Source organism: Carassius carassius, chromosome 19 (genome assembly GCF_963082965.1).
Source record: "Carassius carassius chromosome 19, fCarCar2.1, whole genome shotgun sequence".
Classification (NCBI taxonomy): Eukaryota; Metazoa; Chordata; class Actinopteri; order Cypriniformes; family Cyprinidae; genus Carassius; species Carassius carassius.
In genome coordinates, this window is record NC_081773.1 from 19,637,661 (window position 1) to 19,660,533 (window position 22,873).

Sequence of the window (22,873 nt, forward strand, 5' to 3'; positions counted from 1 at the left end):
TTGTTACTTTCCCACACTCTTTCTCAAAGGTCTGTTCTGGGAGTTATGTAAATTTAGTGAGCTGATACGAAATTATGCAAAAATGGTGGATTGCATTACAGTAGCAACAAATGCTAATGTACAGCTATCGACTGTAATTAAATTAAATTTGTTATGTAATTAAATTTTCATGGACAAAATACAGTAATTTCTATAGAAATTCTTGCAATCGGGTGCAAAAGATTTAACCTTGCAGATTTTGCGACAAGTTCCGGTTGTTAAAGTCCCTTCTGTGTGGGCTGTGCTTCATACATTGCTACACTAATGTGACTGCACCTTTAGGGTAACAGATTTGAACAAATCCCAAATGCTGGGCACCCACCCAGAACACCCAATAAACCACCCATTAACACCCTGCAACCGCATAGAACACACTCAAAACCACACAGAACACTTTTGCAAGCTTACAACAACATGATCCTGGCAACAACCAAAGCACTGTGGTGGAAAATTATGCAAAAGGCAAGTGCCACATATCCATCAGAAAGTAGACAGAGCTACAATAACCTAGATTATCCTTGTGCTGATTACATAAACTTAATGTTTTATATCTTTGGAATCATTTTGTCATTCAAATGTTCAGTTCTTGAATCAGTTTCTCAGCACAACCAGACAACTAGGCTGCAAAACCACAAAGTCTTCTCCATTTCCATGAAATGGCGTCATTACAGGGAGGCCAAATCGAGGCCCAAAGAGCCCCAAGGAAGCTTTTCCCCACACATTGTGGTTATTAACCAATTTTGTTGCTACTGTTAATAGTTGTCATTTTTCTTTTGTAAGTATTTTTCAAAATCATAATCATAATCATGAAGGTCTCTAGAATCATCCAAACAAAACAAATCTTCCAGGAGATCTATAGTTCTTTGTATACTTAGTCAAAAGTCCAAGCCGCAACTATATTTGCCGGTGGGCAAATGAATGGAAGTACATCTCATGGGGAAATGTGGTATACTGTGTTATTAGGTTAATAAATCTAGGTTATTGGTCTTGTTTAGTGCTCAATGCTTTCACAATAGCACACCTAAAACATAACTTAACCCTTTAATTGACATCTCTACTGTACAGTTAACCTCAATTTAATATAAATCTTGTCAAAAGGAGATGAGATCTTTCCACAGCCCTACTGCCCCACTTCTGTGTCTGCTTTTGCCATTGGGGTTTGGGAATTTCCAGTTTTCAAGTGACAGCAGCAGTTTACTAACTTCAGTCAGTCACACAAAAGGAAGAATGGGAAGATAAAAAGATAAAACATGGGATTAATTTCTGTAGATTATCTGTTTCTCCCTTTTATGACATTAAGTATTGTAAGGGACAAAATACTGAGGCCCCTTCATCCATTTTGGATGCGTTTCCTTCTATTTGGTCAAGAACCCTAATTCTTTTTATGACTAGTAACTTATGATTCCATTATAATGGTGAAATTCAGACAAGTAATGAGTTTACATTTACATAATTATATGAAATCACCTAATACAGTCAGCCATTGAATACTATGGGCCTAAAATTTTTTTTAATTGTTTTCAGGTATACCTTTTTTATTATATAGATGTAATATTTTCTTCATTCTATTTATTTTTGTTTATTTATTTTCATTTAACCAACTCATCTCCGAGAATGAAAATACCTGCATGTTCAAAAGAAGTAAAACAATCTTGGTTATAGCATACACTGGATAATTATTTAAATAATCATGTACAGTACAGACCAAAAGTTTGGAAACATTACTATTTTTAATGTTTTTGAAAGAAGTTTCTTCTGCTCATCAAGCCGGAATTTATTTGATAAAAAATACAGAAAAAAACAATAATATTGTGAAATATTATTACAACTTAAAATAAGCGTTTTCTATTTGAATATACTTTAAAAAAATAATTTATTCCTGTGATGCAAAGCTGAATTTTCAGCATCATTACTCCAGCCTTCAGTGTCACATGTAACATCCAGTCTATCACATGATCCTTTAGAAATCATTCTAATATTCCGATTTATTATGAGTGTTGGAAACAGTTCTGCTGTCTAATATATTTGATGAATAAAAGGTTAAAAAGAACTGCATTTATTCAAAATAAAAAATTTTTTTTTAATAATAAATATTCTAATAATATATTTTCTTTACTATCACTTTTTATCAATTTAACACATCCTTGCTGAATAAAAGTATTGGTTTTATTAAAAAAAAAAAGAAAAAAAAATACTGACCCCAAATTACTGACCAACAGTGTATATTGTTATTACAAAATATTTATATTTTAAAAACATAGCTTCTTTTTTTTTACTTTTTATTCATCAAAGTATCCTAAAATAGTATCACATGTTCTGAAAAAATATTAAGCAGCAGAACTGTTTCCAACTTTGATAATGAATCATCATATTAGAATGATTTCTAAAGGATCATGTGATAATGATCCTAAAAATTCAGCTTTGCATTACAGAAATAAATGATAATTTAAAGTATAATACATTTAAAAACAATTATTTTAAATTGTAATAATATATCACAATATTACATTTTTTCTGTATTTTTGATCAAATAAATGCAGGCTTGATGAGCAGAAGAAACTTCTTTCAAAAACATTAAAAATAGTAATGTTTCCAAACTTTTGGTCTGTACTGTATATTAAAAAGAATATCATTAATTTCATGAATATCAAGGACGTTTGTCAAGGTTTATCCATCGTGTTCTAATCAATATGTGCCTATTCATAAAACGTGATATTTTACATATTTACATCACAAAGTATAGTATGCAAATATGTTTATGTAAACTTTTAAAACTACTTGTACCTTCACTGCAGTACTCCTTGTAGGCTACTTATACTAAAACTGCTGACGTAAGGGAAAGTTCACCCAAAAATGGAAATTATGGCATCATTTAGTCACCCTCAAGTTGCAAACCTATGAAATTCTTTCTTTTGTTGAGCACAAAAGAAGATATTTTGCAGAATGTTGGTAACCAAACAGTTAAATGCATAATTTTCTTTCAGGTATAACTTTTTTATTAAATAGATGTAATATTTCCTACATTCCATTTATTTTTATTTATTTATTTTACTTTTTGATACACAGTACCCTGTTGGGACAACTTAATGGCTGCACTTTGCAATTGCAATTGTTCTGCACTATGTTCCAGCATTTTAAGACAAATGGATTTGTTGTGTTTTCATTTTCAAGAGAATGTAAGATAGATGCAACTTTTTTGGGGTTTGCATTGAATATTCTTTGACTTTTATGCATAATACATTTGTTTACGAATAAAGTGGAAAGCAGTTATTTTGAGTTAGACGCCAAATGCTTTCCTCCTACTCAAATTTGACATTGAAGGGGTGCATAAAACATAATTGCCCACTGGCAACTATAGTTGCCGAACATTCAAATACAGTATAAAAAATAAAAAAAAACCTGTGGAAAATAAATGCAGAACATGTTCACTTAAGACACTATTAACATAACTATATGCATGAAACCATTCCGAAAAATGTGGGCACAAATGGGTTAAAGTCATGTTTCCTCTTGTAATGTAATTATTATCTTCAGATCTTGTTATGCAGCAACTAAAGACTAAACAAATTTTGCCAGCTATTTTCCGAAATTCAAGCGCCGAGTTTCATATATTTATATGGCAGCGCATTGAAAACCATGATAATCCGACACATGCGTAGGGTTAGAGAAGCATTACAACACCGAGGTGGTTTGAGCCAAACTTGGCTGCATCTAAACTTCCAGTGTCTCTATCTGCACATCTCACTTCCTGTTGCTCTTTTTCACCTTCTCAGAAGCGACACAGAGGAAGCGTGGAAAGCATTTTCACTTCCGCTATACAACAGAACACATGCAGGCAGGCCAACATGCAAATGAACACACATGGTTCAACAGTAAGGACCCAGATTGTAAAGAGAGGGATGGATGTTTAACATTTTACCAGTATATCAGCAAACTTTGTAAACCCCATCTGAATTCTTAGCTGCAAAAGAGTCCCATTATGGCTTTTTTGTTCATGTTTTATAAAAATTATGAATAAATTTTTCGGACATTTCAAAATATATTTCTAAAAATAGCTTCTTTCACCATGACTTTCTCTTTAATATGCACACATACAAACAAACTCTCTTTGTAGAGACAACAGGAGATGTGTTGTTGAGATCTGCTCTATTTTCAGCTGCAGAAACAGGCCATCTCACACCCACTCACTTCAAACTCATTTCATCATCCATAAAAAACGATCTCTGCTGTGCCAATTCGCCACAAGCCATCATTCATTTTTTGTTATTCATTTAAAGTACTCAGCTCTCTAAAAGAACCAAAGGCTGAACAGTTTCATGAATTTTTATTTTCGTGCATCTCACCATATCATCATATCATTAATGAGACATTACTATCTCAATCGTTTCTTCTATACAGCAAACTTGAAAGAAATGAAGATTATCGCGATAATTTTTTTGGCCATAATCACCCTACTGGAAATTCATAAAATGTTGCAAATTTGTCAAGACAAATTTGTCAGATAAAAATTTCAGATTATGAATATGACAACAAGAGATATCAGCCAGGGATCGGCGATCAGTCTCACTTCTTTATGATTTCGAGTCGGTGCGTTTTGTTACCAGCGGCACAGGCAATAATGTCACGTCAGCTGCGCATTCGCGCTCTCTTCTCTCCTTATTTAAAGGTGCAATAGGAGATCTTGGAAAATGCTAACATTAGCCTGATAGCACTGAAAGCCAACGTCCCACCCTCCCTGGAATCGCTGTCCAAAGCCACGCCGTCCAATGCTCACAGACCAGAATACCAGAGACAACATTACTACAATAGTAGTACATCAGAGTAGTACATCTACATCAGTGGTTCCCAATTCCAGTCAATGTTCCGAAGTGAAGTAAACGTATTCTCTCTGGGTGAACAGGGTCCGCTGAGGTATGCAGATACATACGTTGACAGGCAGGAAAGCCATTTAAAACCCTCGGACCAAGCTTGGAAGTACATTTCTTGTTCCTACGCCTTCCTAAGAATATATAAATACAGATAAATAAATTTAACCGCTTAACCTGACCCCCCATTATGGGATTCACAGCTGAAAGTGCTCTACCTAACTTAAAATTGTAACAGTTTCCTACTTCATTGTGTTACAAACATAATTTTGGTGTCTTTGGAAAGAAGACCCTTTGGGCTTTACTTTTTATCAACCAGATTTGATAATGCTCAAAAAAATTAAAAGTTATAGACACTGAAGTGCCTAGAATTTTTTTTTACCACACTTAAAAAAAAATTATTTGATATAAAAATACATGAAATCAGTCCTGGGGCAATCTAGAAAAGTAATGGGTTATAAGTCACATGTCTCATGAGTTTCTATTTCAAATCTGAATAAGATATCATGAAAAATGAGACTCCTGCAAATATGTTTTTATGAGACTATGTCAACAACCCCCCACCCCCCCAAATATAAAAAATATTTACCAACTGTATTGAAGGCTTCTACAAACTATTTTTGTCATTAAACATACCACTGCATAGTTTTTTTCAATTATGAAACACTAGACAGAAACTTAGACATCATATAAGTGATTTATTTGAGCACTAGAAAAATACAATAAGAATAATTTGAGTAAGAAAAATAATAATAATAATAATAAAAGATTTAACTGTGTATGCCAATCACAGAAAATCCTGAGATGGCTAGAAATGCAGCATTAAGTGCTGATGGGCTGACTGCCACTTATACAGATGGTAATAACACAAATGCGCCATAAAGTAAAATACACTTCTCACTTCATATAGACGTGTTCACTTTGATAGCCATGATCATACAGTAATAACGAGCTAATTTGAACTCAAACAGATTGTAATCATGCAGATACATTCAGAGACTTTCAACCAGTAAAACAAAAAATGTTTCTGAAGACAATCACCTATTGCACCTTTAAGTAATTCCAACAACTGTCATGGGGGTGAATTTTTTTATAACTTTAAATTGTATTAAAACCTTAAAATTCTGCATAATTAATGGCACGGCCACTTGGGTGACCAGTGTCAGCAACCAGCTCCCGCTTCTTTGCCCATTTTCGATTATCTGGGAGTGATGTGCGGTGATGCGCTGCCAAGATGGCAACGGCTGCCTCTGCTCCCACTTTTGGCTTCAGAAAAGCTCTTCGGAAACCTATGGGTGACATCACGGACACTACGTCAATGTTTTTATACATCCATGTCTGTGTAGGGCTGGGCGATATATCGAATGCGATGATCACGCGCATCTAGTCAGTAAATATGGTTCCGTGATTACCGCCAAATCGCCATCACCTGCTTTCAAATGGAGCATCATTTAATAGACAGTAGATCACTGACAAGCTATGCAATATCGCGTTCATTATCGCAGATGAATCACATTCGATAATGAACGCGATATTGTGTAGCTTGTCAGTGAACTACGACTCTGTCTATTAAATGCCGCTCCATCTGAAAACAGGTGATGGCGATTTATCACTAATCAGGGAACCAGCTTTACTGACAAAATTGGGTCTATGAATAAACTCTTGAAGGGACCACAGTCCAATATTCCTGTTGCTACATGTTATAGCTTTAAGGGAAAGCATTACTTTGTATTTAATTTTACAATGAAGAAAATTTACATTTGATGACTTTAATTCCTGTAGTATTTCTTATCTGAATAAAATCTTACTCATAGCTCTCTTTTTTTCTATTGAATTTATTTGTGCTGTTGTTTGCCATTTATTCATTTGTCCTTATTTTATTACTGACTTTTTACTTATGTTTTTTTTTTTACGTTGAAGAAATGTATATTTTTGTTTGTATACGCTGTCAATTAAAGCTTTTAGAAAAAAAATCAGAATCTGCAAAAATCTGTATCAGCAGATCAAACTAACAAAAAAAAAAAAAAAAATCGACAATCGGAATCGGACAGGAAAAATGCAATCGGTGCATCTCTAATGACAACAAACATTTTACCAAATTATTTTAGCAATGTGAAACATAAATCTTTTAGAACCGTATGCTTCAGGTGCGAACAAAGCAGCTTTCTTTTGGTCAACGGGAGAATTTGTGTGACAAACTTGTTGCAAAATCTGCTAGGGGAAACCTTTCGCCTTCACGCTAAATTCCAGAATGTTAGAATTCCTACTGAAATGACAAAATTTTGTCTGTGAAATGTCCTGATTGCCTGGATTCCCCTCGTACAAATTACCAAACAACTGTAAATCGTTGTACTACATCAACGATATGTCTCAATTCACTTGTTTCCTTTTATTTCTCTGAAAATATTTGAGTAGAAACATCTCCTGAGCATATTTTAGGCTATTATACTGTCTTATAGGGGATATCATATTGAAATTATTTTCAGTAATTAGTTCACCATTAATCCCCCAGGATTCCTTCTCTTGGTGACATATTTATATCAGCGGAATTCACAAAAACAACATTTAGTAGATAATAGGAAACCAAATGTTTACATTTGCAAGGCAAATAAAAATCACATGCACAAGATCAGGAATGTAAAATAACACAGAACTGGCTCTAAACACTCTCACACTGGCACTGGGCCATCCTTATCGAGCTCTTTTACGAGAGCATTGAATCTATGAGGATACAATGTTGAATTCTCTCAGCTATGAGATATTGCCTCGGTCTTGATCGCATGCACAACCACACAGCTCTTCTCTCACTGGAAAGAGAACACAACAGTCTGTGTTATGGCACCACAAAGCTTGGGGACGAGATTGCTGAGCGCTGGCACAAGCAGGGATCTGGACGCAGCTCATCACAAATGAGGACATTCCCCGACCTCCCAGCACGGCTCCATGCCAAAGCCAAATTCTCAAACACTGAAGCCATTGTTGACATGCAGTAGGCTACACGACCTCCTCCCCCCAACTCCCCGTCCCCTTGTCTATCACTATGGCCAATAGAAGTGAGCAAAAATTTCCTTCTGAGCCAATGAGGGCTGGGGTTTCTTCATTTTTGACAACTGGAGCACTGCAGGCTCTTCTTCAAAACAAAGCAGACTGACTCCTTAAGAATCATGGGTCTAAGATGAGGAACTGCTGATGTCGCACAATACATTAACTGCGAAACTGAAATCTTGGTCCTTGTGACAGCATTTTCCCCCTGATGTTTAAAGTCAGCATGAAATGGAAATTTTCCCATGCATAGGTTTTATTTTTTTAATGTCGTAAAATGTAATCGATATATCAGAACTTGATCTTCTGGTGAAACAGCAGACTTCTTTCTGCTGACGTACAACGGACTTCTCCAAACATTAGTCCACTTAAACATCCCCTTTCTTAAAACTAACTGCAAATTCACTTTCAGATCTCCCTCCCTCCATCCAAACAACAACTGATAGATAGAACTAAAACATTTTTTTGTTTCTTTTTGAAAATATCACTCACATGTCCATCACAATATTGAAGAAAAGATCTGTTGCTATTTCAAACATCACAACTTTAGATAAACCATGCATTCTGCAAATCATCCGATTCACACAAGACCAAAATGACCATAAACATTACTACACTCAGAACACTTAGTGTCACACATTAACTTCTACAAAGTAATGTCCTGGGATTAATAATGCAAGTAAACCTTTTTAGGGCATGGTGTTAAATACCACACCAAAAACATTTTCAACTTGTGTCCTACTTTGTAAAAACAAACAAAGACATGCATTTACATTAATGCACTTTTAATGGAAGTCTAAGCGCTAAGACACTGCTTCAGGGTAAACGTTAAAATACAAACTGTTTTTATTGCCACAAGAGTTTACAACAGTATATGCTTGTGATTTTCTGCTTTTATCAAAGTGTCTGCTAAATGAATGAATGTGAAATTTAAGTTAAATATAAATATGTGAAACTTTGAAAGGTATCAAAGTACTATCCAATCTTTCAACTCATGTCATGGACAGAGAAAAATCTGCTCATCTAAATCAGTTCAGTAAATGTAAAAAATGACTTAAATTAAATATACTTTATTAATATCTTAAGTGCATTTGTTTTCTATGAATAAATTAACTGAACTACTCTATCAAAGATAAGAGCTGCACACTTCGTTTAAGCCCTCTGGAATCTCTTGCCCTTTCTGCAAATGCATTACTGTACACACATTTTTTGTATGTTATAACAAATTTAGGGACGAGTTGGCATTTTCTGAGGCAATCAGTTGCAACCATTTATGGAGCATCATATTCAGTATTTTGTGCGTTCATTGAAAATGACATTTAATCGTGTGCAACTCGCTCAATTTCATTCAAGCAGCATGCCATCCTTCAAATAAACTGATCATTTTGCAAACAAAAAAGCATGCGTTTAAATAACCGTGTGCATTTACCTGGTCGACTAGTTTAAGAACAGCCATATCATGTGAAACTGCACATCCAAACTCCTGAAAACACTTGGAGGTGAAGATGAATAAAATCCAGAAGTGGTTGTGTGATTTTCTTCACGGTAGAATGATGCTGCACAATGATGTGGCATCAAAAGCTTCCTGCTTTGCTGTTGATGGCACCCTCCAGGGGCCCGGGGTGATGTGACGGCCGTGGCCGGCTCTGCAGGCGCTATCTTCGGTCAGCGGGAGCTGCTGTAGCCGCTGTCTCGCCACCAGCACCCAGGCGCTCTGGGAAAGAGGAAAAGGGGAGGGAGGAAAGGATGCAAGGGCTGTTGTAAACAATCCGCATTTACAGCAGTGGCATCCACAGCGATACAGTTTTCTGATATTATATCCCTCTCGCTTATGTTCTGCGTAATGTATTCATTCGTTATAAGAAAACACAGGAAGTCAGCGTTTTTGTATGCTTCCCCCCTCGCTAATTTCGTGGTCCTACTATGGCGAAGGCGGGTCTTATGAATATTAATTACGGTACCCAACTTTTCAACTGATTGGCTGAAAGGCAGACGCTGTCAGAGTGGGCGCTGTTGAATTGACCAATGAACGATTGCTACTGCGGACTTATGAATACACTTTTGTCCATGAATATAAATTAGGATATGTGACTAGATGCCTCGAGGAGATTAGGAAGGACCGCAATCGCAACCTAATTATTATTCATGAAGTACTGCATCGCCATAGTAGGATTCGTAATTTCGTTTCCCCCTCTGTATCTGATGCACAGGATTGTCAGTTCTTCCGAAGAGCCATCACCAGCGCCTCGCTGGTCTGACGCACGAATGAATCATTCTAATGAATCTGCTGTGTTTAATGATTCGGTTTAGTGAACCGAACTGTATGAGCTAACGTTAACTGATTAGCTAAAATGATTCAGTACGCTAATCCTCTCTGAGTGATTTCTCATAGAATACAGATATCACATCTTTCATAGATTTCTTTTATAATTGAAATAATACATTCATTATGTCAACAATTATTATCTTTGTAGCTTGTTGAAATGTAAAGAGATATATACTGTATTGGCTATATACTGCACAGCAATGTAACAACATAATACTTGATGAATACTCTAATTGTTTAAAAAATGCCATTCATTAAGATTCGATTCATTTGAAATTCGATTCACTGTCAATGATTAAAGCCAGATAAAATAAGTGTAAATGTCAGGTAGCATTGTACAGTTTATAACTGTCAAATTTATTTAGTAAAAGTTCATACTGAACCCTAGGATTTACACTTAGAAGATTGCAATTTGCCACTATAATACGTTTAGCTTTTAAAACTTTAATTTTTGTTTATTTGTAGCGATTCTATATTTGTCTCATTGTCTGTACAGTTAATACATGACAGCTCTACATTCTTAAAGAAATGGAAAACAGGAACTGGCCCACAATGTCCCTGGAAGCAAATATCAATGTTTGTTTGTCCTTTGATGGATGACATCACCTAACAGACTGTGTGTGTGTCTGATTGACACAGAAGCTATATTTAAAAAGGCATGAGAATTTGGGCTGATGGGTCAAAAGGAGACAACGGGAAGTGGCTGTTGTATACTGTTTACACGAGGACATACTATAAAGTATGTACACATTTTAATATTTAATGAAAACTCACGAGGTTCAAGTCAGTTCAAACACATTCAAGGACATGGTCCAAAACATAATTTTCTAGGCAAAAAGATTTAGCTCTTAGTACCAAAAAGTATTTTATTTAAACTTAAAAGCCAAGGACCACCGACAAAGCAAATGTTCAGAGACTATTTTCAAGATCAGCCCAAGCACTGCAGTCCACAATAAAGCAGCCCATTGACTTCATGGAAAATAACAAATATCTGAAAGGGTGGATGTAAAAATGATAATGTCTAAAAGTATGGACTTACATTGTTTCAGACTGAGAAACCCAGGACCCTCATGTTTGTGCAAAATCACAAATGACAATCTTCCTTTTACATCTTCTGTTGCGTCTAAGCAAAATGTGGGAAATAAGCAAACAAAATCTCATATAATGAATGCATTTAACCCAAGATCCTTCCTTAGATTGCATTGTACTACAGGTAAAAGCCAGAAATATTCTGATTAAAAAGTCTTAGTTCACACTGCAGTCCAATCTGATTTGATTTTCAAATTCCCAGCCATATTAGGAAATTTTGAAGCTTGACCTTTTAAATGACATTGAAAAAAAACTGAAAGAGTAGATACTGAAAGAGTAGATAGAATAAAATCAGGATTAATTTTGGTCGTGCTAAAGCAATAAAATAAATGACAGTGGAGACCAATGACTTTTAATACACAAATGTTTATTCAGCCAAACTAAGCAACATTAATAAGAACAGATGAGTGACTGAGCGAGAGAGAGAGAGTGGGCTCGACAGATCAGGACACAGGTCTCTAGTTAAAAGATTTACTGAAGATAAATCACATTCCTCAGAAACTCTGCTACTATCTTCACTGTCACTGTGCACGGTGCCACGCCGTTAAAAACAGATGTCTAATCCAAAGACCTAAAAGCATCACGTTTAACAGATTCTTTTTTTCCGACTTTTTCCTGTTCTTTAATGAGAAATAGGATTTTAAACCACATAAATTGTGGTGCTGGTTGTAACATAACAGAGAACAAAAACAATGGACCAAGTCCTATAAACCATGAATTAGACACAGATAGAGGAGGAGAGAGTGCACAAGGGTAGTTATATTCACAGAAAGTACTCCAGCTCATAGCGAACGTATGAGTTCTTCTCATCATTGTAGACAAGAGGATAATGTGCGATCAGTGCATCCTGGGAGCCGATATAGATTGAGTTGTAAATCTTCCAGTACACATCACGCACTTTGCGAGCTGGATGGAACAAACCCTATTGAGGGGAAAAAAAACAAACATTGGGCCATTAGATCTTTACAAGTCAATGAAATGTAGTGTGCAGATTCCATGCTGGAAGAGTAAATTGTACCTGCAAGCAATACTGCAGCATGCGGCAGGGTCCAATTGCCACCCGCAGACCCTCAAGGGCCCCCATGACAGCTTGGATAACATGAGGAGACGTTTCAAAGACATTTGGCCAAACATAGTTGAGCAAATGATTGAGAGAATCTTCACAGCCAAAGCCATACACTCCCAGAGACATATGCTGCACCACAGCACTGGCTGTCTGTCTGTGTACAAGATCCCTGCATTGGAGAGCAAAGACAGAGGTATAGAGGCCTACAGAAAACAATCTGCATGTTTTAAGTGGTAACTCTCCTGTGAAAAGCAGTAATTCTTCTTCCAGCTTACCTGTCCATCAGAGCATCCTCCAACAAAGGTGTGACGGCATAGATGTAATCTTTGCCCATTTCACCGATGTATTCGAACAGGAAGGACAGAGACTTTAGGACACCGTTCTGAACGTTAAGTTCAGGAACACGGTACTCGTTCATCAACGCAGGAAGCACGGTGAACGGCGAACACGTCTCGGCCACAATAGCGATGGCTACTGTTGTGCACACACGATTTTGACGCTCCTGCACCTTCAGATTGTTAAGCAACGTGGCCAGCACATCGTGAGGACTAGAGATTTAAGAACAGAAATTAAAAACAACATTTTCCAACCTGACACAGTCTGCATTGCGGAGAAGAATTTTTTTGTCTTACCCAATGGCCTTGGCGATGTAGCCGAAAGTATTGACAGTAGCTCTGCGGATGGCCTTCTTGTGGGCTTTCAACAACTCTAGCAATTCAAAACAGATGCGCATCCATTCCCTGGCAGACACATACTCTGCACCCCTGTAAAGGACACGATGATGTGTTTAGGAGGCATTATCAAAATATTTCAAATGTTAATAGCTCGAATTCTGCAGGGAACTGTAGAACTGACCTGTCAGCTATTCTGCCCACTAAATCAATGCAGTTCTCCTGCACCTTCTCATGTCGGTTCTTCAAGATTGGAGTCAAACGTGGAAGCAAGTCTTTGATAGGTGGTGTCATCTTGTGCATACCTGCAAACGTGACATTTAAACAATTATACTCAAAAGAAAAAAAAAAACTTAGAAATAACTCAAATATATGTAATGCACCGAAATGATTTTTAAGCATTACAAAAACATCATTCAGAAAAAACACTTTTTAGTCAATGATTTTGCCCTCCAAATTATTTTTTGCTGTTCTGGCAGAGCATTTTTGGTTTTAAAAATGTTTAGAAAAAAATTGCAGCAAAGTTTAATACTTAAGAGTTAGGTCTTAGATGCAATAGAAAACACCAGTAATGAAATCACTTTGAACAACACTCACCAATAACATTGACAATAGCTTTAAGGGCTCCAAGAATGCTACCCAGCACTTCTGGGTATTCTTCTCCCAGATACTCGTACAACACCACACCCAAATGGCCCATAAGCTTTTCCTACATGGAAATATAACAAGATATATATTAGTAAGCACTATCAGTATTTTTGTTTAACCAGGCCAAAAATGTACATAATGCGCCCCCCTCACCTCTTGACATGTCTTCATGACCACCGCTGTGCGAGAAATCAGGTCAGCAGCCTGTTGACGGACTTTGGCGGATTTGTTGTTGAGACGCCACAGCACTGTACCACAGATCTGAGGCAAGTATGGTTTAACTCTCTTACCCAGGGCATTTACCACCGTACCAAAGCCATTTAGCATCACAGAGTCCTGGAGATAGAGCAAGATTATGATGTAAAATGATCATATCACAGCAGCAGGATATTTAATAAGCAGCAAAGTCTGTAACGCACCTCAGTGGTCTGTTCCTGGAAGGCGTACAGGATTCCATCAATAAGCTGCTCCTCCAGTTTGTGATCGATGTCAGCGGCACCAAGGTTGCCCATAATTTTCTCAATGGTCTCCATGACCATTTTCCTGTACTGCTCAGCTTCATCCTTCAAGTCATCCACGATACGGGAGATAATCTCAGCGGCCCCTACCTTATTGGCCAGCTCCACTGTAGTGTCCACTAACTGTTATACAAGTAAAAAGACAAGTGTGATTAAATGCATATTAATCATGGTTAACGTTACTTCTAATTATCTGATGATCTCACATACCTGTCTGTAGTTGCGCCTATCCAACGCCATTCTGTGCTGCCAGAAATGTTTGAAGAAGGGGGGCAAAATCTCTGTTTTAATGTAATTGGCTTCCACACCATCTGTGCCACAGCACTGCTTCACCACCTGAAATGTAGCAAAAAGAAATAAATAAAAAGGTTTAGCCTAAAATGTTTTTGAAAGATTACATTTTTAACTCTTCTGAATAGTTTTTTTATGCACCTTGAGGACAATTTTCTTCATTTCCTCATCAGGTGACTGGAACTCTCTAATAAGGATAAGCATCACTTCTCTGGTGTAATAGTTGGCATATTCAGCATCCATAAGAGGAATCAAGTATCCAATGGCTTTCAAGAAGGCAGCAAGACCCTGAGACACAGAATCATTGTTAAAAACAGATTTACTAAAAATCTCAATCTTTGGGTTGCAATTCTGAAAGCATAAAGTGAAAATGAAATGACTTTAATGACCAGACACATGCTTACCTTGCCTCGGTGTTGCCGGATACCTTTCCAAAGGGGTTTCAGCACAGAATCAAAGGACTCGATACCGTATGGTGTAGCAGCTTCAGCCAGGGCAGCGATAGCCAGAGCACTAATGGTTCGCACTTTCTGCTGCTCATCCACGAGACCTGAGGGGAAAAAAAACAACACCAGTTTGAGACCATCCTATACAGCAGACAATGAGAAAATACTTTTTGTACAGCCGCATATAGAAAGATGGAGATAACAATGTCATACTAACCATGCTCGATAATCTCCACCAAGCTGCGGAGATGGGGCAGGATAGCACAGCCCATGAGAATAGCGATCTGCTGTACGATCTTGATACCCGTGTGACGAGCCTGCCAGGATTTCTTGCTCTTGCAAACAGCCTTGAGGAAAGGCAGGAGAGATGGAATGCCCAGGGCAGACGCTACAACGGCGAAAGCACGAGCTGTCGTGTTTCTCACATACTCATCCATGTTGTCAATATCAGGCCTCATGGTAGAGATCATAGTGGCCAGACCAGCAGCCTGTTAATGAAGAAATGCAGATTTGATTAAGACCTACAAAATTTAACGATTAATTAAACAACTGCTGGGATGCTTTTAAGTACCAAAGATGACATTTATTATATACACACAACCATCTTACCTTTGCCAAGTTGGAGATGATCTCTCTACCCTCTACTCTAGCATAGTAATCTTCATCAATCAGTAAGGGCTCAATCACCACAAGAATCTGTAAGAACAAACAGAAACGTTAGAAAAGATACATGAGGTTAATAAGTTTTTCGGCCCAAGCATTAAAATGAGTGCTTACATGCAATGCAGACTTACCTTGTGGACATATGGTCGAACCAAGTCATCAAGTTTGTAGAGGATACGATCAATGACTTTCACCAAGAGATGACGCTCCTGGTCCTCCAGTGTAGGAGACATCAACAATGGCAAGATCTGGTTAAAGAGGGGTCCGGCACCAAACTCTCTGGCTTTATCTGTGATTTGACGAAGAGCAGCCTGAAAGGCGAGAGCTAGTTAGAGATCAACCTTGCAAGATAGTGTTATAGTCCATCAAGTGTGAGAGAGGATACCAACCTTCCTCATAGGAGGTGTTCCATTCTTGATCTTGAGGAGCAGCTTCATGATCTTGCGCTCCTTCTGTTCTTCTGGACTGAGGGTGGACTCGTCAACTTCAACCTGCAAACAAAGTTTGGATATTTGGTCAAATTAAAATCATACTTTTATAACAAATTAAATTATAATAAATTAATATTAATTATTTTTGTTAGTTATAATTATAGATAATACCACTAATGCAGTTACTCCTAATAATAATAATAATAATATATTAACATCTCAAAAACATTCTGCACAATTTTCCTCCAGGGTTTGTCACAGATCCATGAATCAAATGAAACAAGTATGATCTCTAGATCTGATCTCTAGATCAGAACACTGTAGAGACATGAGGGTGGACTCTTTGGACTCAAGACTGCCAAGCATTCTTTAAATATCCCCCTGGCAATCTAGCCATGCCCTAGCAACTATTTAGGCTCTCCTAGCCATACATACATACATATACATAAACCAGAATAGCAGAGACATGAGGGTGAGTTTAACTGACTTAGACTGGCAAGTGGTCTTTAATAATTATCACAATCGAAGTGGTTTAGCAATGACCAATGACAGAGCCACCACTGAGAGGACCCTAGCACTTGTATATTACACCATAGTGACATCTGGACTCTCCTGCTCTTTTTTTTTTTGTATTTATTTTGACAGGACAGTAGAGCAATACAAGGAAGTGAAGTGTCAGAGTGTCAGTAGGCTTATTCTGGCAATGGTCTAGCCATGCCCTAACAATCATTAAGAATATTTCAACAACCATATAGTAAATTGAATGTGCCACATCTCTGGATGAGACATAGAGGTGAACTATTTTGACTCAGATTGCCAAGTAGCCTCTATCACCCTGGCAACTGCCTATCCAGACCCTAGCAACCGTATATCAATATAAACAAGCCATATTTCAGCACCAGAACATTGTACAGACATGGGAGTTGGCTCTTGTAATCACACAGAACACCCAAGAATCTGCCTAGTGCCAAGATTTGCAACAGGCAAGCATCCACTCACATTTTCTTTATAAAATGTACAAATCTAATAATTCAAATTATTAATACAAAATATTTTTATAGCCTTTATAATAATTATTATTATTAACATTTAAAATACAACATTTTAGTAAAAGACTCATTTGAAAAGACTAAAAATGTTCTGAAAAGCATCCAGAAAATCTGAGGTTTTCCACAACCCTGGGATTCCTGGTGAGCACAGAACTTACCAGCAGTTTATCAAAGTACTGGATGTCATCTGGCTTGAGGAAGGGCAGGTTTCCAGAGGGCTGATCGTTGACTTGTTTCATAGATCTGTCCTCTGTTTGCATGTGGAAGCCAGTCATGCCTCCGATGGGGGTGGGCGTGGCAGCTAACTTACGGGCTGGGGTGCGGATGGGTACATAGCCTGCTGGTGGCGGCAGTACCTAGGGAAAATGGCAGATGAAAAACAGTTAGCAATAGGAAAATATCATTACATTAATGTTCTGACAGAAAGTAAATTGTATTCTGTAGAAAACAAAGTTATGTACTTTGTATCCTTCTGGAAACATGGCATCAAGTTCCTCATCAGTCAATGGACGATTCCTCTCGTCAATCTCTCGCTCCCAGCGCCAAGCCTGCAGCTGCTCTGGAGTCATGCTCATCAGGTGACCTGCAAACACTCAAATCTTTACAGCAACTTCTACAAATCACCCAAAACACATCATCATTTCTAACTACAATAGAAACAACCAACACCATCAGTCTAGTACCTGGAGTGGGTGTGGCCATATTCATAGCAGGTGTGCCCAGAGGGGTTTTTCCAGGGGTGAGCAGAGGAGTTGAAGAGCCCATCTGACTGGCTGGTGTTTCATCCCATCTTGACTTCCTCTTGCTTGCACCTGGGGTGGGCGTCTCACCCACTGATTCATCTCCTCTGTCTGTACGTGGAGTCTCAGCCCAGCCACTTCCATGACCAGGAGTTTCTGAAACAAACAAAATACAATTATTTAAAATCACTGTGCATTGTTAGTGAATGCACCACAAACTGGACAAAATAGAAGACCTCTCTCTGTCTTTGGTGTCTCATCCCAGCGGTTCTTGCGCACACTGGAAGTGGCCCCTCCGTGGCCAGGAGTGGCATGTCCAGGGGTGTCTCGACCTGGCGTGGCAGCTCCAGCTGGGGTGTGGCTTGGTGTGGGTTCCCACATACGGGTGCTCGGAGTAGCTCCTGGGGTCTCGCTACCTTTGGCACGGCCAGGTGTCTCATCCCAGCGACTGTTGGAAGGTGTGTGTCCTGGTGTCTGGGTAAAGAGAAGAACAGGATTAGCAATATTATATTAAATATACTTGGCTTATATTATATATATGTATATATATGTGTGTGTGTGTCTTTTTTAATTGAAGAAAAAGTAACTGAAATAATCTATTAAAATAATCATTAGGTTGCAACCCTAAAGCTGTTAAAGAACATTGACTCACTTCAGAACCTCCATCTGCCTGGTCCCAGCTGGAGACTTTTTTGGGTGTGGTGTTGCTGGGGGTATGGTCAGCTGTCTGGTCCCAGCGTCGTTTGCGTTTGGCCGCAGCAGCCTGGGATGCAGCAGAGCCATTCACTGCTTTCAGCTCTCCAGATTTTGCTTTCTCTAACATCTGCAGCCTGATCTCTCTCTGGAGAAAACACATGGTCAGATAGGTACATCTCTTAATTGAATTTATTTTTTTTATCACCAACATTTTAGTTTCACTAAAAACCAAAGTTATTTACCTCCTCTTTGGACAGATGCTGCTCCTTCATAACATCCATGTACGTCCTGACCTGCATCTTGGGGTCCGGCGTTTTGCCCCCTATGCGAAAGAGCACCAACAAAATGCGAGACGGTCAGCCAAGTAAATCTCAAAACCAGCATTTTCACACAAAGCACTAGAGTCAACTGTCCCTGAATAGATGGCCTTAAATGTTTAAATTACTATCCTCTCGTAACACAAAACAACCCTAGACAATAAAAGCTAAGCACTCTTAGTATACAGTCATACATTAAGAACAGGCAGGTACAAAGAGGTTTCTGTTGCTTTTAAGAGGAGATAAGGAGAGGATATAGCCATCACTGATGCAGGGTCCTGGGCTGCGCTCTCCAGAATACGTACACTTTCAGTGCCAAGGGTCCCTCTGCAGTCAGACTTCAACCGGCAGAAAAGAAGCCTAGAAAATTTCTCTTTACCATTAGTAACACTTTGGAAAAGGGTTTGAACTCACACACATAATAGCATACCACCTGTTCTCCTCTTGTAACTCATTAAAAACACAAAGGAAAAACGTGTTGCAGCCAGAGACACTGAACACTTTGGGGAATTCTAATAAAATCTTTAAAAAATGTATTTATATCAGAAACAAATTTATGAAAAATGCACAATTGTGCATACTTATGCATCTAATTTCATTTAAAAAAAGTTATCTACAATGGACTGGTATGAAAAGTTCAAATGAGAAGGGAGGACATGAAGTTGAGAAGAGAAAAGTGTCCTTGAGGCTTTAACAATAATATACAACTTCATTAAAAAAAAAATTGTTTTGTGAAACCATGGTGGATTCCCCTGAAAGACCCTCTGGCCTCACATCAGAGCAAAATTATCAACTACGGTCTTGATTTATCTGTTAAACACGCTGCTTTTTGTTGACCATAACCTACACAGGACGAGTTGCTGCACCCTTAAGAGAGTGCAGACAGGACTGGCATAGCAGTACTGCTGTAGGAGAGAAATTAAGGACAGTTAGTATGGGCCTGTGGAATCTTGGTACACAGATTCTTCAATAGATATATCTCTATTTTATGACAATAAAATAGAAATATATTTACACAACAGTTTTGTAAAGCTTCCTTTGTCTGGGACTACATGCAAGATGTTTTTGTCTCATCCAGAATCAATTCCCTCCCATAACCTGACCCCATCTGGTGCAGTTTGAGTGTGTGTTGCAATATGTTCTGAAGTCCCTAAACTCCTTGCTAATTTGTACCAGTATGAGCACCCACAGGCCATAGGTTTAAAGAAACTAAAATGGCTGGGAAACATTTTATTGGAAGCTAAATTTGGCTTTACTAAGTTTTGTAACAGACTACAACCGATATGCACAGTAAATTGTAAAATATGTCCAGAAGTGGCTCAAGATTATTTAGAGTTCCACTCTTTTTGGAAACATTACTAACTCTGACAAATCATGGGTGTCTAGCCAACATGCCATTGGGCAAATATATAGAGTATATTATAGAACAAGAAAAAACTGAAAAGAAAATTGGCAGTAACTGCACAACAAAGTGCACTGCAGCCTCTGGCATTATTGAAATCAATAAAAAAAAAAGTGTCTGTTTGAGGTGTCTGACTATTGTATTGCCTGTTTCACACAAAAAAGTACATTAACCCTTCGAACAACACACCTACCTGCAACCTATGTCCTGATGGGACAAATGCCACCACCCAACCAAATGTCTCCCAAAAACTTTGCTGCCCAACTAATTTAAAACTCTGAAACAAAAATAACTGGCTGTCTGCAAATCTTATTAAAATATGTATGTCTTACTGAGACAATCGAATCCAGGGAGCAAGTTGTTGGGTGGTGTTCGAAGGGTTAACCAAAAACAAAACTGGTCTGGGCCGGAACTTCATGAGAAGAGTAAATACTGATCGGCATGGACAGGTAAAATAAACAGAGGAGAACAGTAGTGTAAAATTTACCATCAGCAAATGGGTCGTGGCGCTCTGGGGAGATGATCATCTTTTGTCTGCGTTTCTTGTACTCGTCCTCACGATCTGAAATCTTCTGTGGTCTGTGTTCAGCAAAGGGATCATACTGCAGGATGGGCAAAAAAATGATAATTGTATGATATTGTACAATCTTTTATCGCTTTCAACAAATGCATCTGGAAATAGTTTTTAGCTTCATTAAAAAAATGTGGAACTTGAAGATGTAATCTTTGTTAATTACCTGCTCATCTGACTGAGGAATGGAATTGAGTATTGCAACCGGTGCATGATATCCTGGTTTCTTCGGTCCAAGCAGACTTGTGGATGAATCTTCATCATCATCCTTGAAATAAATTTAGTTAGATTCAGAAACTCCTTCGCGCAGTACTTACACGTGCTGACATAGGCTCTTCTAAAACTTTTTAGAGTGTTATGCTATACTTACATCTTCCTGCTCATTGGCAGCAATTGATGTCACATATCCAGCAAAGCGGCTGTCACTGCCGCCGTATATCTCCTGGTCATAATATCCAGTGGAATCAAGTCCAACACCTTGCTCAGCTCCCTCCACCAGGGCAGCTTTCATCCCCTGGATTTCCAGGATCTGAGCCTCAATGTCTAAGAAAAAAAACAACAACCAGAGATCAGAACACCAAAATACCTATAAACAGATGACCGATAATTCATATATACCTCATAAATTTCATTTACACACCCACATAGTGCAGTTACACAGTCATGCTTTAGAATACAATTTTGATCCACTAATACAAAAAAGTGCGAAACCACGCATGATATAAACGAATACTTCGTTAGAGGAGCGAGAAACGGAACAATTATCCATAAGTAAGTTTACATAAGCACGTCAAACAAACAGACAATGAATACAATTCACAATTCTACAGAGAAACTGAAAAAAAAACACTCAATTGGAATTTTTATAAAGATAAACAACCTTACACGGGTAAAGATCTGGTCTGTGTTTGTCTCACTGATCTATAATATAGATATATATCAGTGGGTTGTCTGCATGTTTGCAGCGCCATTTTGGTTTCCATACATAATCGTTCAAGCAGCGTATTTTTAACATTCAATATCTGTGCAATAAAAACAGATAAACTGTCTATAGACGAATACGTATTTGTGCAATGAATATTACAAGTAACTCTGCTATAAACCACACGACGAATTTCCAGATAGAATATTAGATAAGATTTGTCGTGTGCGCCACGGCCAGGTTTTATTCAACGATCAGACGCCATATTCTATTTACCACCTCAAACTGGCCTTATTCTGACTTTTCCCGCTAATTCCACTTTTTAGGACTACAAAAGAACGGACACACCGACTGCAATGTAGACATAAACTACAAAAATCGATATATTCCTCAATAATCTTTGAGAAATGGATTTACCGTCATGTGTTTTGGCGATCTGCGCCATTTTCCTGCTGTTGTGTGAGCCTCAGTACCGGAAGGCCTTTGACTGCACATCCGACTCAGCTGCGCTCACGAGAACGCGCAGGCGCGTTACCTGCGGCACAAACAATGCGCATGCGTAGAGCACAACGAATAGATAACACCATAAATTAAACACAATTAAAATGAAAATAAATAATAGAAAATTGAATACATTTTAACTGCTAAGAGGAATACACATTATATGGGGTGTGCCACGTATATATTGTTGTGGAAAAAAATCTATAAAAAGAGAGTTATTGTTTCTTCAGGTCTAACAGCAACATTACTTGGTTTGTTGCCATTTGTTCTTTTATTATTATTTTTCACAACAATATATAAGGGGCAGATATATGCATTTAAAACTAAATAAGGCATTTCCTCCAACATTTTTTTTTCAAACTTATTAATGCTTTTTCATTGTGTCCTCAAACAAATTTAGCTGTAACCTTTACTAACTATGCACTGTGGGTCGCGCAGCCTGGGCAACCCAATCTCGCGTCCCGTGACACTTCTGCGCACGCAAACCCTCTTTACACACTTACGTCAGTAGGCTACCTACATGAGGGACAGAAGAACGAACCAATCAGAGACCAAGGAATACAACCTCAGCCAATGAGAT

The 22,873-nt window shown here is 38.0% G+C and overlaps 2 protein-coding genes across 6 annotated transcripts in view; both read right to left on the minus strand.

Moving 5' to 3' along the window:
- The window catches only part of LOC132095313 (serine/threonine-protein phosphatase 6 regulatory ankyrin repeat subunit B-like), a 28,200-nt gene extending 18,347 nt beyond the window's left edge, over positions 1-9,853 (minus strand). For all 4 annotated transcript variants that reach the window (XM_059500173.1, XM_059500174.1, XM_059500172.1 and 1 more), the window contains exon 1: positions 9,376-9,853. In XM_059500173.1, the coding sequence (XP_059356156.1) occupies positions 9,376-9,402 (27 nt within the window). In that variant the 5' untranslated portion in view covers positions 9,403-9,853. The remainder of the gene's footprint in view (positions 1-9,375) is intronic.
- A 1,854-nt stretch (positions 9,854-11,707) lies between these two features.
- LOC132095315 (splicing factor 3B subunit 1) lies at positions 11,708-22,327 on the minus strand. 2 transcript variants are annotated; one of them, XM_059500176.1, is made up of 25 exons: positions 22,210-22,327; positions 21,241-21,413; positions 21,037-21,138; positions 20,787-20,901; positions 18,823-18,902; positions 18,537-18,725; positions 18,121-18,358; positions 17,828-18,040; positions 17,606-17,727; positions 17,303-17,500; positions 16,054-16,155; positions 15,796-15,975; positions 15,611-15,697; positions 15,219-15,489; positions 14,960-15,105; positions 14,697-14,843; positions 14,475-14,600; positions 14,166-14,387; positions 13,900-14,082; positions 13,696-13,807; positions 13,283-13,403; positions 13,060-13,191; positions 12,703-12,975; positions 12,380-12,596; positions 11,708-12,283 (listed from the first exon to the last, which is right to left on the minus strand). In XM_059500176.1, exons 1-25 carry the CDS (start codon positions 22,235-22,237, stop codon positions 12,125-12,127), a joined length of 3,936 nt encoding a protein of 1,311 aa, XP_059356159.1. In that variant the 5' UTR covers positions 22,238-22,327; the 3' UTR covers positions 11,708-12,124. The 2 variants fall into 2 exon arrangements, with proteins under 2 accessions (XP_059356159.1, XP_059356160.1); XM_059500177.1 differs by lacking the exons at positions 20,787-20,901; positions 21,037-21,138; positions 21,241-21,413; positions 22,210-22,327 and adding an exon at positions 19,203-20,493.
- Positions 22,328-22,873: the final 546 nt, after the last annotated feature.